The sequence below is a fragment of the Jaculus jaculus genome, chromosome 15 (genome assembly GCF_020740685.1).
Source record: "Jaculus jaculus isolate mJacJac1 chromosome 15, mJacJac1.mat.Y.cur, whole genome shotgun sequence".
Taxonomy (NCBI): Eukaryota; Metazoa; Chordata; class Mammalia; order Rodentia; family Dipodidae; genus Jaculus; species Jaculus jaculus.
The window spans coordinates 68450951-68467795 of record NC_059116.1 but is presented as its reverse complement, the minus strand read 5'-3'; the positions used below and the strand labels follow the sequence as shown (position 1 = coordinate 68467795).

The 16845-nt window shown below is 41.1% G+C and overlaps 1 protein-coding gene and 1 non-coding gene across 3 annotated transcripts in view; both read right to left on the bottom strand.

The window, feature by feature from the left end:
- Positions 1 to 16845, bottom strand: part of Upf2 (UPF2 regulator of nonsense mediated mRNA decay) — a 138525-nt gene that overhangs the window by 1943 nt on the left and 119737 nt on the right. For both annotated transcript variants that reach the window (XM_004662373.3, XM_045134965.1), the window contains exons 17-21: positions 14936 to 15037; positions 14578 to 14676; positions 8604 to 8771; positions 1653 to 1794; positions 787 to 907 (exon numbers count right to left, since the gene is read on the bottom strand). In XM_004662373.3, the coding sequence (XP_004662430.1) occupies positions 787 to 907; positions 1653 to 1794; positions 8604 to 8771; positions 14578 to 14676; positions 14936 to 15037 (632 nt within the window). The remainder of the gene's footprint in view (positions 1 to 786; positions 908 to 1652; positions 1795 to 8603; positions 8772 to 14577; positions 14677 to 14935; positions 15038 to 16845) is intronic.
- LOC123455236 lies at positions 9085 to 9274 on the bottom strand. The gene has a single exon (XR_006633778.1). It is a non-coding gene; the product is annotated as a U2 spliceosomal RNA (small nuclear RNA).

Sequence of the window (16845 nt, the reverse complement as noted above, 5' to 3'; positions counted from 1 at the left end):
GCTGAGAGTACGACCCGAAAGTGGACTTGAAACACAGCCACAAAGGCTCAGGGAATTTTGTGGAAAAGGGGGCGTAAAGAATGTTAAGAGCCACAGGGTGAGAAGGAATATCCAGAAGCATTGGCCCCCATCTCACAAAGACTGAGTGCTGCTCTCACAGCTCAGAACTCACACCCCACGGGGCGTACCTGCAACCCCCGGGGAGAGCCCTTGGTGGAATGGGGGCAGGGGGGAGGGGAATGACGGTTGCAGCAATACAGGATGTGCCTGTACAAAGTTTCTACTTAATAGTAGTAATAATAAAAGATTTGGGGGGCTGGAGAGATGGCTTAGCAGTTAAGCACTTGCCTGTGAAGACTAAGGACCCCGGTTCGGGGCTCAATTCCCCAGGACCCACATTAGCCAGATGCACATGGAGGCACATGCATCTGGCGTTCGTTTGCAGTGGCTGGAGGCCCTAGTGCGCCCATTCTCTATCTCTCTCTATCTGCCTCTTTCTCTGTCATTCTCAAATAAATAAATAAAAATAAACAAAAAAATTTAAAAATAAAATTTTTAAAAAGACCTTTGGATAAACATTTTTTAAAAGTAAAAAAGCATAAAAGAAAAAAAACATTAATTTTCCATTGCCTGCTAAGCTAGTTAATTTGTACTTTCAGCAACAACACAGCAGGTTTCATTAAAATTAGGCTTTTAAAAAGACATATAAATCCCAAATTCTCCTACTTATTCACACAGACATCACAGAAAAAGTTGTCAGGACGGAGCAAGTGAAGACAGTCTTACCTCCCACCAGTCTTAAAGATTAGATCTGCATTAGGTGCTCCCTTTGGGTGTTGATAACGAGGCCGCCGCTCACGATTGGTGTTTGCTGGAGCTGGGCGCTGTGCAAGAGACTGCAACATTTCTGCAATTAGGTACAAAAAAGGAAGCGCAGTTAGCTTTTATAACTATGTGCCTTTTATAAATTTACAAAGCAAATAGAACATTAGGGAGATCAAATTTAATATTTTTTAAAATTTATTTACTTATTTGAAAGAGAAAGGCAGATAGAGAATGGGCACACCAGGGCCTCCAGCCACTGCAAACGAACTGCGATGCATGCGCCACCTTGTGCATCTGCCGTATGTGTGAGTACTGGGAAACTGAACCTGGGTCCTTAGACTTTGCAAGCAAGTGTCTTAATTGCAGAGCCACCTCTCCAGCCCTGAGATCCTTCAGGTAGCTTACTTACACTATATACAAATCAAAACGTATGAAGTACTAAGTGGGGGAAGAAGGTAAAGAAAATTAGCTTTGATAACTATATTTAACATATTTTTTTTAAAAACATCAAATTCCGCCCCCCCCCCCCCACTTTTTTGTTTTTGAGGTAGTCTCTCACTATAGCCCAGGCTGACCTGGAATTCCCTATGTAGTCTCAGGCTGGCCTTAAGCTCATAGCATCCTCCTACCTCAGCCACCCAAGTGCTGGGATGAAAGGAGTACGCCACCACGGCTGACAACAACTTGCACTGTTTAAATAAGTGACTTCTGCTTTGAGACAGGGTCGCACCGCGCCCACCAGGCTTGTAGCACTCTCCTGCCTCGGCCCCAGTGTGCGGGGAATACAGGCCTGCGCCACCACTTCTCTACCCGTATGCGATTCATACCTTGATAATCTTCTTGTTCTTGCCGTTCATTGATATCTAATGTGAGCTTTTTCATCCTCATCCTTTCTTCTTGTTCTGCCTGTTGCTGGTTCCAGTGATTTGCGGCAAGTTGGGATGACATGGGCACATTAAGAATCTTAAACTGAGAAAACAGTAACAAAGGAATCACAGATAGCCTGGTTAAAAACTAGGAATTCAATAATATCTTTCCTTCACTTAAATTCAATTTATAACAGCATCTAGGACAGATACTTGGGTTTACCCATCAGGTTGAGATAAGTAGTAGAAGAAAATTTCCTCAAGTTTGACCTTCAAAAACAGCAGTTCTAGCCGGGCATGGTGGCACACACCTTTAGTCCCAGCACTCATGAGGTAGTGGTAGGAGGACTGCCATGAGTTTAAGGGCAGCCTGAATTCCAGGGCAGCCTGGGCTAGAGTGAAACCCTACCTTGAAAAATGAAAGAAGAAAAAGAAGAAAGAAACAAACAAACAGCAGTTCTCTGATGTGTTCTATTTGGAAGCACATATCTAGCACAGAAGACAGACAGTCTTTTGTTCTGGAGATCCCAACATATATTGGTAACTCTCAGAAAGGCTCTTTTCATTTCTACCTTCTTCCTGAGCTGTACAGGACTGACCTGATCTTTCTTTAGGACCCCCAAACTTAATGTTCCTAGAAACAGCTACAACACTGACGGGGGAAAGAGTTAAGCAACTGACCAGAGGTCCAGTTCCCAGTTACAAGGAAGACACGGTCCTTGTTATAGATTTTGTTTTGAGAAAGATGGTCTTGGCTCGGGAAGACACATGGCAAACAAGGCTAGATGACAATCTACAAAATTACCAGTCATGGCTTCCTGGGAAATGTTAAGTAGGCTATGCTCCCATCTAAGCATAAAATAGTCTGCTTCATAACTTAAATTCTCAGTTGTATGATAACCTGAAAGCCTCATAATGAGAGACCTCATGTATTACTCTGGACCAAAGGCAAGCCTGTGGAAAAGCAGAATTCAGAGAGCTGTGTTCAGGATCCGAATTCACTGTGCTTGACCTGTGCTTCTGAAATGAAATTTCAGAATAATTTCACCCTTGAAATTATTAGTAATGTTTATCATTACATAAGGTCTCATTCATTTGATCACTTCTTTCATTTATTTTTTTTTGGGGGGGAGCAGGGTCTCACTCTAGCCTAGGCTGAAACTTTCACTAGCCCCGGCTGGCCTCAAACTCACAGTGATCTTTGTACCTTAGCCTCCCAAGTGGTGGGATTAAAGGTATGTACCACCACCATACTGGGTGAGCTCTCATTCATTTGAATATGACTTAAAAATGTGGCTGTTTTTATTATTATCTTAGATGTTCTTAGCATTCTATTTTATGATGCACTTCAGTTAGTAAGTGTTCCTCTTAGAATATATTATTTAGAACACTAAACACACAAAACTCAAATATACTAAGGAAAACATTAAGTGTAGATATTCTACTATGTATAAACCCACATAACTATTTTTTATTTTTATGGCAACAGAAAAATTAACTCCATGTCAAAATAAAAACACATTAAGGGGGCTGAGAAGATGGCTGTGGTTTGATTCAGGCATCCCCCATAAACTTAGGTGTTCTGAATGCTAGATTCCCAGCTGGTAGAGATTTGGGAATTAGCACTTCTTGGAGGGAGTGTACTGTTGGGGCGGGCTTATGTATGTTATAGCCAGTTTCCCCTTGCCAGTGTTTGGCACACCCTCCTGCTGCTATTGTCCACCTTATGTTGGTCAGGGGGTGATGTCCACCCTCTGCTCATGCCATCATTTGCCCCTGCCATCATGGAGCTTCCTCTTGAGCCTATAAGCCAAAATAAACCTCTTTTCCCACAAGCTGCTCTTGGTGGGGTGATTTCTACCAGCAATGCAAACCTGACTGCAATAATGGCTCAGTGGTTAAAGGAGTTTACTTGTAAACACTGATGGCTTGGGTTTGATTTACCAGCACCCATGTAAAGCCAAACACAAAGTAGCACATGCATCAGGCATTCATTTGCAGCATCAAGCAACCTGGACAACTGTGTACATGCACACATTCATGCAAATAAGCACACACAGACACACACAAACACACATACACACACACACACACACACACACACACACACACACACACACACACGGTTCAGGATCAGCTCATGTCTGCTGGTGCTGCAGATGTCATGATGAAGTGAGCCAGAGGTAGGAGGACTGATGTGAGCTCAAGGCCAGCATGGGGACTATAGAGCAAGTTTTAGGTCAGCCTGGGCTACAGGGAGACCTTACTTCTAAACCCCTCCCCCAAAAAAGAATAAAACACATAGGACTAAGTAGAGAACGATGAAGAGTCAAATTTATTGATACTGAATTCACCAAATGCCTCAGTACAAAGCTGCTGAGCTCCTATTAGAAGAGAGAGACTTCTTTTTAGTAAACTACATGACAGAAACATTCAAGTCATTCAAACCAAACTTCCTGGAACACAGTAAAAGCAACAGACGAATTAGTAAAATACAGAGTATATGCAAATAGGAGAGAATAGTGGGAAGAAAAGTATAACATTTATTATGAAGCAATGATGTGTCTCCAATATTAAGTTTAAAAATATAGCTTTCATTTTTAGTGTGTCCTTTAAGATCGTGCCTCATTAAACTAATAAAATTTACTGTGTATATTTTATACAGAATTGCATTGCAAGTTTTTTTGCAGTTCTTAAGTGCCATGCCAGTTCTTTTTATATAAATTTCTCTGAAAATATTCACTAGGGAACAAGGCCATGAGAGAACAGTTAAGAGTGACTGGCATATGGTGTCCTAGGAAATAATTTATTTTGCATAAGCATATGGTCAGATCATTTTATGCATATGCAGCCAGGAGTGGGTATCAAGTACAATGTGTGTTCATTGCTGGTACATTTAGTTTATAAATGTGTTTTGTTTTGGCTTTTGCTACGTAGAGTACTGCCTTAGTCGCCGTAATGTAATCTTTATCTGTCTACTTTTTGGTGTTCAAAAGACTGTGTCTTGTGCCCACACTAGCACTCAGCTAGATCAGGAGCCAATAAAATCCCCAGCACCGGGATTACAGACGTGCAGCAAAACCAGGATTTTACAAGGTTTTGGGGATCCAAATATGAGTCCTCATGCTTGTGTGGCAAGCCTGGTACTCAGTAAGTAATCTCTCCAGCCCTATTTTGCATTTCAAAAATAAGCTACGCAGCCAGGTGTGGGGCGCACACCTTTAATCCCAGCACTCGGGAGGCAGAGGTAGGAGGATCACTGTGAGTTCAAGGCCACCCTGAGACAACAGAGTGAATTCCAGGTCAGCCTGGACTAGAGTGAGACCCTACCTTGAAAACCCAAATAATAAAAAATAAAATAAATCTATGCTTACTTCATTACTATGCTTATTATGTTAAAATGTTTAAAATATTTCATTTCAGGCTGGAGATGGCTTAGTGGTTAGGGTATTTGCCTGTGAAGCCTAAGGACCCAGGTTCAATTCCCCAGGACCCACTTAAGCCAGATGCACAAGGCGGCACATGTGTCTGGAGTTCATCTGCAGTAGCTACAGGCCCTGGCGTGCCCATTCTCTATCTGTCTCTTTCTCTCTCTCTCTCTCTCACACACACACAAATAAATATTTAAAAAAAAATACTTCAGCTATGGTGGCACATAACTTTAATTCCAGCACTTGGGGAGGCAGAGGTAGGAGGTTGCTATGAGTTCAAGGCTACCCTGAGACTACTACACAGTGAATTCCAGGTCAGCCTTGGTTAGAGACCCTACCTTGAAAAACCAAACCAAGCAAACAAAAAGCTTCATTTCAACTATTCTAATTCTTAAATATCTATACCTAGAAATTATCAACAGCATTGTCTTTTTCTTTCTCTTCCAACTATTCACTTCACTGATGCATTTTTTTCTCTAATGACTACAACAGAAAGTTTTTTCTTAATGCAAATCTGGCATTCAAAGAGAACTTTCACTGTAGTTCAGGACTAAATAGTCCTATAAGGCAACACACTGTATACTTGAAGGAAAATCGTTGCACCACAAAGGCCTACACCCAAAAGCCAAATAAATAAAAAGCAGAACAAAGTGCACTTTATTTTTCATACCACCAAATAGTGTGATGTTTCTTCAAATAATGTTCTTAAAACCGAACATTTTCCATAATTCCAAATACAGTTTATAATTTGAAACTTTACTTACTAACCAAGAGCTACAAGTTCTTTTTTCAGGGTTTCTAGTATTTTCAAAGTTCAATGAACATATATTCTTAAAATATTAAATTTAACATTTTAAGAAAGGACTTTAAGATCTACCCACTCTAAACCAAAAGTCTATTTTACCCATATGGTTTAGAATTGCAGACTACTAAAGGTAAATTTATTTTGAGACTTTTAAGGTACAACGAATTTTGGAGGAAGTATGTCTTAAGACAGAACCTCCCTACGTAGTGTGGTCAGACTGGGAATTCACTATGTAACCCAGGTGGCCTTTTCACTTGTGATGACCCTCTTATCTCAGCCCCCCAAAATTCCAGGAATGTGCCATCACACCCAGTCTTAATGTGAATATTGATTTACTCTCAACGTGTACATGTCCTGTAAGAATCCAATATAGTGTACAAGCTGATAATAGTGATACATAAATTTTCATGTGGACTTTGTAAGAGGGAAACTGTTGACAATTATATGGTTCGATTTTCAGAAATGGTATTTCAAAAGCCCCTTTTAGTTACCAAAACTAGAGTTCCAAGCCGGCGTGGTGGCACATGCCTTTAATCCCAGAACTTGGAAGGCAGAGGTACGAGGATTGCCTTGAGTTCAAGGCCACCCTGAGACTACATAGTGAATCCCAGGTTAGCCGGGGCTAGAGTGAGGTCCTACCTCAAAAAAAAACAAAGCCCCCCCCCAAAAAAAAACTAGGGTTCTAGAACTATACCAATGCAATTCCATTATTTAGTAGCTGTGTAGTAATGGAAACCAAGGGATATCTACTTGTGCTTGCCATATGCTGCCCATGACCATACACATCACAAAAGATGTCTAGTAGTTTTGTGCATTGTATATGCTTTAAAATGTTTTTGGCCTACAAGAGCTGTTGGCTGGGGGTAAGCATGCAGAAGATCTGAGCACTAACAAAAAGAGGCATGAAGGGGACCAAAACATGTGACAAACAAGATAAAGTTCAAAGACCTAAATGGCCTGTGGGGGAGGGGGGAGGTAGGCAAAAACTGAGATTTTGAGACTCCTGCTGACATTAGTAAATTAGCAGCTCTAGATGCTCGGAGGGAAACGTTTTGAAAAATACCCTAAATTTAATGTCCCAACCAAAAGCAGCCCTCATTCTCCTTAGAGACTGAGCATGGGAAACAGAGTAGAAGACAGAGTAGTTAAGTGCCAGAGGCCAACTATGACAGGAGGTGGAACTTTCCTGAAGGCATAGTGACAGCTCTTATCTAGAGACAGACAGATGGACAGAGAGACAGAGGTAGGGATAGAGATAGAGAGATAGAGACACAGAGAGGAAAGAGAGGAGATGGGAGGAGAAGGGAGGGGAGGGGAGTAAGAATGAGGAGAAAGAGTGAGCAGTATGAGTCAAAGTTAGCTTTCACTAACACAAGTCATGATGTAAAGTCTTTGCCACGATTCTAAACTGGTATATCAAGCTTTCCTTGCATACCAGCAAAATTATGGTCTAATGTAGGATTTTGATCCCTTGTGTAAATACGAAATTACCTGACAAAAGCAGAGATAAACATTCATTTAGGCATCATCTCATTGAGGTTGACTAGTGGGGAGGGGCCAGACTCTCCCTTCCATCCCAGATGATACCTCATTCCTGGTCTTCCGGATCACGTCTCTAAAGCAGCAGCCTCCCTCTCAATGCCCCTCCCTATCCCGGGTTTTTCTCTCCTCTTACCATGTTTCATTCCCCTTCACAGCATTTCCCAGACCTGACAGTATGAGGGTCTTTACTGTATGCCTCCCAAAACCAGAATGAAAGCTTCCAAGGGAGGAAGAACTTGGTTAACTACTGTTGTACTCTGCAGAAAGGGCCTGGTATTTAGCAGGTAAACAAATACATCAAATGACTATGTAAATACGTGTGGAAACCAGGTATTCGACTTGTCTGAGATAACTAGCAGCTACCTCATTTGGTAAAATTGAGTATTTAATTTACTCTAAGATGCTATTTAATATTTAACTATATTTACATATCATTAAAACAGCAAATGCTGATAATAATTAAAATATTGAATACTGAACTCTACAAATGAACATGTTACCAGTATTAGAAATGTTCAACTGTAAAAACAGGACTGACGTATGTGTCCCTGAGTTGTGAAGGAGCGCTAGTCTCCAGCTCCGCCACAGCACAGCTCACTGTCTGCCTGCCACTTCTCCCAGAGGACCTAAGATCCGTGAGATTTCACTGTGTGCAACTGCAGCCTCAGGACCAGGAATCCTGTGGACACCGGTAATGCTGGCAAACATCTGAAAATGAACACGTACGTCCCTAAAGCTTATCAGAAGGGAATGGTTCTGAGGGACTGTGTGTAAGACCAGGGGAAGGGCGTGTGAAAGAATGCAGAAGGATGGGGTCAAACAACATGGATTTCCAAATCTATTTGGCACTTGAGCATTTTCTTAAAATACTGGTTTTTCCTCTTCTTCTACAAGTTAAGCTTCCTTCTGTAACTATCTACTGAACTTAAAACTTAAACATCCTTTCCATTAAACACAAACCCATTCTATAAAATGTCAATGTGTTTTCCACACATATAATGGATAAAATTATTTCTATTACTTGTAAAATTTCCATCTCTTTTTACAGGAAAAAGATGATTTAGAATCTACAAAGCAAAGTTACTTCCTATACTTAATAACCATCAATGTAAGTGCCAGCGGGCAGTTTCTTACCTGCTGTTTATTGCCTTTTCTTGTCAACATGACGAATGGCATCGTGTCTGCGGGCTCGGCCTCCCCTTCTCCGCCCCCCAGGGGGCGCCCTTTCCTCAGCTGACTCTTGAGATGCAAAGGAACAGCCACGTCAAGCTGGTGCATTTTAACAGATTCTCCACCTCGTTGCTTAAAGACAAGAGCATATGAACATTCCAAGATGAGGTGTATGTCAATATAAGATGAAAACCATTCAGGTGGTATTTCCTTCTTAAAAAACATTTCATTTATTTATTTACATAACACAGAGAAGCAAACAGAGGAGGAACAGGTGTGTCAGAATCTCTAGCCACTGCAAATGAACTCCAGACACATGCACCACCTTATGGATCCAGCTTTTGGCAGGTACTGGGGAATTGAACCCAGATTTCCTGGCTTTACCAGCAAGCACCTTAATCATTAAACCATCTCTCCAGCTCTCAATGTGGTGTTTTATTTCTTTTTCTTACGCACCATCCCTGGAGGTACTACAATACCAGGTTGATGACAGCAGCGGACGGAGCAAGCTCCTATTCCAACTCCTAGCTCCAAAATCCATTTAATATATTGTCCTCGGATAGAGGACGTATCAAATATTAAACCTATAAGAAGAGATACTACACTTGATCTTAGCCATAAGGCCGAGAAGCAATTCAATGTGGTATTTCTTAAGACACAACAATCACAAGAGCCAGAGACTTGTTCTGAAACACAGATGAAAATGAACTATTTTTTCACATACTACCTAAAAGCTTTACATATGGGCTCTGTTCACTGCTCCAGCATCCCTCAAACACATAATACAAGAGGTCCTACAGAACCTCAGTCACTAAGTGCAGTTTGCTCGCTCTCTTTTTTCTTTTTTTTTTTTCAAGGTAGGGTTTCACTCTAGCTCAGGCTGACCTGGAATTCACTACATAGTCTCAGGTTGGCCTCGAACACACAGCGATCCTCCTACCTCTGCCTCCCAAGGGCTGGGATTTAAAGGCATGTGCCACTACGCCCGGCTGTAGTTTGCTCTCTTATTCATCCTCATAGTACACATTTTTCCTCATAATTATCAGAAAGTCTCACACCAGCTGAATCGTCTTACTCCACCACATTAGAGGCTCACCACTGCATTCCCTTTCCCCCAAAGCACTGTATACACAGCAGGTGCTCAACAAATAGCCAAGAAAGAATGAAATGTATAACAGCTAACATTAATTTCTTGGATGATAACATCACTTATTTTTAAATTTATACTGAATTTTTACTCAATTAATTACATGAACCTTCACTGAAGATTTATTGTGTTAAGCCTGGATATATTAAGATTAGAGAAGAGGGGGAAAATGGCTTAACAGTTAAGGTGTTTGTCTGTGAAGCCTAAGGACTATGGTTTGATTCCCCAGGACCCACATAAGCCATATGCACAAGGCAGCACATGCATCTGGAGTTCGTTTGCAGTGGCTGGAGGCCCTGGCACACCCATTCTCTCTCTCTACCTGCCTGCTTCTCTCTCTCTCTCTCAAATAAATAAATAGTACATTTATATAAAAAAGATTAGAAAAGATATATTCTATCCCCCAAAAGCTCATAAACTTGTTGAGTAAGACCTATAAATGAATTATAATACATCACAGGTGTTTACCACACATATGCAGGATGGGGTGACCATCTGCTTGGCTAAGAGTAGGTAGGTACAGGTATTTTGTGGTAGAAATGGGACGCCTGAGAATATTAAAAACTTCTTTTAAATAATTCCAACCAGATGGTAAAATAGCAATTTGGGGGGTATAATAGTAAGTTAAGAAGAACAACAGGTATAAAATCAAGGACCAGAAATAAAATGGTGTGTTTAGAGAGCTGCCAATCCTCCATTCATAACACTTCTTATCTATGTGCTAATGAATGAGCAGATGGATTCCTCCAAACTAGGCAAGTAATGTTGAAGAGTCTTGAAGGTGATTTTTTAACATTTAAATTGTTTGTTTTTTAAGGTAGGGTCTCCCTGTAGCCCAGATGACCTGGAATTCACTATGTAGTCTAAGGCTGGCCTTGAACCCACAGCGATTCTCCTACCTCTGCCTCCCAAGTACTGAGAATAAAAGCATGCACCACCACACCCAGCTTAAATAGAGTTTTTTAATACCAGCTTCACAAATTAAAGCTTGCAGATCAAGCAGAACAGTGTAAGATTCTACTGGTTTTGTTCTTTAAGCTCAAATGTATTAGAATTGACTTAAGGTTCATCAGATTTCTAAAGATCTTCTATGTAAACTTCAAAGCATTAGGCTAGACAGATCTAGACTTGCAAAGTACCTTTCATTATTGATTACATAATATATTCTTTCTACAGTATTTAAATAGAAAATGTATTAGCAAGTATCCATTCTAATCCCTCCAGTTTATCTCTCTCTGCCCCACTATAAGATGAAATAACTGCTACCAATGGAGTATATCATTCCAGATTTTCTTTTACACAAGCAACTACTATTAGGCAAATAGTTCCATAATAAACACATGTACTTCATTTATCCATTCATATGCCTTGCATATGTTAGGCAAATGTTCTCTCCCTGAGTGATGCAGCCTCAGCCCTTTGTTTACTTGTCTGAGGCAGGGCTGAACTTAGTAGGTCAGTCAGCTAGCCTTGAGCCCACTTTGTAGCCCGGGTAGACTTAAATTTTTAATTCTTTTACATCAGCTTCTTGAGTATCTGAGAGTCCAGGCCTGCACCACAAAGCCTGGTGTGTGTGTATGTGTATATATATATATATATATATATATATTTTTTTTTTTTTTTTTTTTCTTTTTCTTTTTTATGGTTTTTTGAAGTAGGGTCTCACTCTAGCCCAGGCTGACCTGAAATTCACTATGTAACCTCAGGGCGGCCTCAAACTCATGGCAATCCTCCTACCTCCCGAGTGCTGGGATTAAAGACATGCACCACTACACCTGACTTGTTTTTTTCTCTCTCTCTTTTTAAATTTATTTGAGAGAAAGAGGCAGGCAGAGAGAGAGAGAGAGAGAGAGAGAGAGAGAGAGAGAGAGAGGGAGGGAGGGAGGGAGGGAGGGAGGGAGGGAGGGAGGGAGGGAGAGGGAGAGAGAATGAATGAATGAATATGAGTGTCCCAGGGCTTCCAGCCACTGCAAATGAACTCCAGACGCATGTGCTACCTTGTGCTTCCGGCTTAAGTGGGTCCTGGGGAATCGAACCTGGGTCCTTTGGCTTTGCAGGAAAGTGCCTTAACCACTAAGCCATCTATCCAGCCCATTTTCCTTTTTTTTTTTTTTTTTTTTTTTGTTTTGTGTTTTTCAAGGTAGGGTCTCACTCTAGTTCAGGCTGACCTTGAACTCACGGTGATCCTCCTACCTCTGCCTCCTGAGTGCTGGAATTAAGAGTGTGCACCACCACACCTGGCCCATTTTGCTCTTTTGTAATCCTAATTTTGGATATCTTTGTGAATAGACAGGCACACACATATACCCCACAAGGGGATACAAAGACAGAAAGAGAAAGGGGGGGAGAGAATGGGTTCAATTCCTAAACCACCCACATAAGCCACACACAAAAAGTAGTGCAAGCATCTGGTGTCTTTTCACTGGGTAAGAGGTTCTAACGCACCCACCCCCAACATGTAGTATTTTGTTTGTTTGTTTGTTTGAACAAGGCTAGGGAGCTGGAGGGATGGCTTAGTAAAGGCATTTGCCTGCAAAGCCAAAAGACCCAGGTTCACTTCCCCAGGACCTACGTTAGCCAGATGCACAAGGTGGTTCTTCTGCAGTGGGCTGGAGGCTCTGGCGTGCCCATTCTCTCCCTCTTTCTCTGTCAAAAAAAAAAAAAAAAAAAAAAAAAAAGCAAGGGGGCTGAAGGGATGGCTTAGCAGTTAAGGCATTTGCCTGCAAAGCCAAAGGACCCAGGTTCGATTCCCCAGGGCCCACATTAGCCAGATGCACAAAGGGGCGTATGTGTCTGGAGTTCGTTTGCATTGGCTGGAGGCCCTGGAAGGCCCATCCTCTCTTTCTCTCTTTGTCTTTCTCTCCCTCTTTCTCTCTGTCAAATAAATAAGTAAAATAAAAATTAAAAAATAAGGCTGGAGAGCCCAGAAGTTAAAGGTACTTGCTTACGAAGACTGCCAGCCCTGGTTTAATTACACAGCATCCACATAAAGTCAGATGCAAAGTGACACATGCATCAGTGACCCCAATATACCTTTAATGACACTGTGCTAGAGAATCCAAAGCTAGTCTACAGTAGCAAGAGATACTATCTCAAAGAAAGTCAGTTGTTCTCTGACCTCCACATGTGTACTATGACACATGTACCCTGATTGATTGATAGATATAGATAAGAAAGATAGATAAAATGCCCTCACTCTATGACGTGCCCTATGAACTTAACTATTTCTCTTTTCTTACTAAAAACTACTCCAGAGTTTTCTTTCTTTTTTCAAGGTAGGGTCTCACTCTAGCCCAGGGTGAACTAGAATTTACTATGAGTCTCCCAGTGGCCTTGAACTCATGGGAGACCCTCCTATCTCTGCCTCCCAAGTGCTGGGATTAAAGACTAGCTCCACCATGCCAGTTTTCTGTATTGAACATTTTCACTCCCTCCGTTCTATTCTCCACTGAGTTCACTCCATGGGGTCTGTTCCTCCCACTCCACATTCCCTTAAAAGTATTGTCAAATCACCACACAGTTCAACAGTTTTATCAAAGAGCTGAAGTAAGTAACATATTTTACCTTCAATTACAGAAAAATGTAACTAACCCAATTTACTGACATTTTTAAAAGAGCTAGAGGGGGCTGGAGAGATGTATTAGTGGTTCAGGCACATGCCCATGATGGCTAAGGACCCAGGTTGGATTCTCCAGGTGCCACGTAAGCTAGATGCACATGGTGGCACATACATCCGGAGTTCGTTTGCAGTGGCCAGAGGCCCTGGTGTACCCATTCTCACTCTTTCTCTCTCCCTCTCTCTGTCTCTAATAAATAAATAAATAAAATGTAAGGGCTTGGAGAGAGATGGCTTAGTGGCTTGCCTGTGAAGCCTAAGAACCCCGGTTTGAGGCTCGATTCCCCAGGACCCACGTTAGCCAGATGCACAAGGGGGCGCAAGCATCTGGAGTTCGTTTGCAGTGGCTGGAAGCCCTGGTGCGCCCATTCTCTCCCTCTCTCTCCACCTACCTCTTTCTGTCTCTGTCACTCTCAAATAAATAAATAAAAATGAACAAAAAAAATTTTAAAAATAAAATGTTAAAAAAAACCCAAAAACTTTAAAAAAATGAGTTAAGAGGATTGGGGTTGTAATTCGGTGGTAAAGAGCTTATCTGGCATGTATAAAGGTTCTGGGTTTAATTCCCAACATCACAAAATAAAAACAACCAAACTAAACTAAACAGTAGCAACAACAAAAACCATCCTTGATAGATGGAACATTGGATAAAAGTCTAGCTTATTAATGCTATGGATACACTTATTTACTATTAACTCATATTTCTCTGTTTACACCCCAGCTATACATAATAGACCAACTTAAGAATTCCTAACTAATGGAAAAAAGAAAAGGTTCAATGTAAAGGGGACATGAGAAAGTAATAGTAGACTGTGATTAAAAACACAGTATATACATGTGTAACAATTGTCAATAAAAAATAATTTCTAACTAAGGCTCCCTCATTGTCATTTACAAAATTTACTGAAAAGATGCAAGAAAGTGCAAAGGTTGGCATAACAAAATTACTGAGCTCGAAGTCATATTTACTACGTTTCCTCCCACCGTCCCTCAAAGATCTGTACAAGCCAGGGTTTGGTGCACAAGATGCACTGTTAGTCACAAGCCATGCAAATGAGGGGACGGTGTCGTAGAGATAGCTGTGCAAATGACAGAAACCTTCACATTCATCAGAATTTTGTGTGCTGCAATGTTTGTGTTGAAAAAATTCTTCAAAATAGAGCAATATTTAATACCTGAAGATTTTCAAGCATCATTTTATCCAGAGCTTGAATGAAGTCCTCATCTTCTACACAAGGAACATGCTTAAGTCCACCTCCTTTAATCATCACCTCCTTATTGAAACAAAAGAAAAATCAGTACAGAAAACTTAACTATGATGCTTTATGTAACAGAAGTCTTTTTACAGTGGTAGTGTGTTCAACATAACCAAGGAACAAGTACAGAACTTTGTTAAGTGTTAAAAGAACTTGCTAATAAAGAAAAGAGGAAAATAAACTGACAATGAATTCCCAGAGAGCTATTTTTCAATATTCACAAATTTAGCAAAACTTCAGGAGCTAAAATTCAAAGAGAAACTTCAGCCATACATACGGTATTCTCTTCATCAGTTTCATTCTCCTTATTGGAATCTGTAAGGTAATCTGTATTCTCCTCCTCCTCTTCTTCTCCCTCGTCATCATCATCAGAACCCTCCTGAAATTGTTTAAGATTAGTAGATTAAAACATTTTTGAAAGGGGTCACTATATTTTACATGCTTCAAGATTTAAAAGTATGTTATTGTCTACTTTCAGCCTCTACAAAGCCTCCTTACAATGCTAAAGCAGTGAGCTAGCATTTCCTACATACCATTAGCTAAAAACATATTGCAGAATATTCACTGACCTAATCTTTTTTTAAATGTTTATTTCTCTCTTTCTCTCTCCATATATATATATATATATATATATATATATATATATATATATATATATATATATATGACTGATTTGACAAAGAAAGAAACAGAGAGAGAGAATGGGTACACCAGGGCCACTAGCCACTGCAAACAAGCCCCAGACACATGTGCCACCTCATGCATCTATCTGGCTTACGTGGGTGCTGGGAAATCAAACCTGGGTTATTTGGCTTTGCAAGCAAGCGCCTTAACCACTAAACCATCCCTCCAGACCCCCACTGTCCTAATCTTATGACGTCTTTCTTGAGTTTTATATTTCCCTCCTGAAAATAATTTTTTCACTGCAGTTCTCTCTCCCTCTCTCTCTCTCGTTGTTATTTTTTGGTTTTTGAGGTAGGGTCTCACTGTAGCTCAGGCTGACCTGGAATTCACTATGGAGTCTCAGGGTGACCTCAAACTCATGGCGATCCTCCTACCTCTTCCTCCCGAGTGCTGGGATTAAAGGCATGTGCCACCACGCCCAGCTTGCTGCAGTTCTTTTTAAATTTTACTTATTTATTAGACAGGGAGGGAAAGAGAGAGAAAATTGGCGCACCATGGTCTCTAGACACTGCAAATGAATTCCTGCCATGCGCACCACCATGTGCATCTGGCTTATGTGGGTGCTGGGGAAGCGAACTTAGGTCCCGTGGCTTCACAGTTAAGTGATTTAACCAGTAAGACATCTCTCTTACCCTTCACTGTAGTCCTTTAATACCCACTTAATGCTACAAAGTTCAGATTTAATGACCTTAAGCAGGGGAAGGCCATGACACTGTACTACACGAAGTGCTTCAGTTTGAAAGGTGCTTGGGACACACTTCATGTTTATTCTACCCACTCAAAGAGTGGAAGAGTTTTATTATTCCCATATTTTTACATTAAAAAGACAAAGCAAACAAAAAACCCAGGCTTGGAAAAGTTAAGTGGCCGCTCAAAGGATGCACTTCTGTTAAACAGGAGAGTGTCAGCTCTGCCACCCTAACACTGGTTTCAGAACTACTTTCCTCATCCTCCTGTCAGTACCCAATACCCCCCCCACACACACACCAATCAACTTAAATTCTTTCTCAAACAGAACACAGAGCAGAACGCTGGGACTGATGACGAGGTAGTCCACTGTACTACTCCACCTGCTTATCCATCTAATGCAACCCAGCCTCACACAGTTCTATAAAAGCTTTTAAAAACTCTACTTATGGGTTATGTATGATACCCAATATATACACCCAGTTTCTAGTGACCTCTACTCTTCTCTCTTTCATGAGATGCACTTTTTTTGTTTGTTTGTTTGTTTTGGTTTTTTGAGGTAGGGTCTCACTCTAGCCCAGGCTGACCTGGAATTCACCATGGAGTCTCAGGGTGGCCTCGAACTCATGGCCATCCTCCTACCTCTGCCTCCTGAGTGCTGGGATTAAAGGTGTGCACCACCATGCCCGGCTGGTTTTTTTTTTTTGTTGAGGTAGGGTTTCACTCTAGTCTAAGCTGGCCTAGAATTCACTCTGAATTCTCAGGATGGCCTCGAACTCATGGTGATCCTTCTACTTCTGCCTCCTGAGTGCTGAG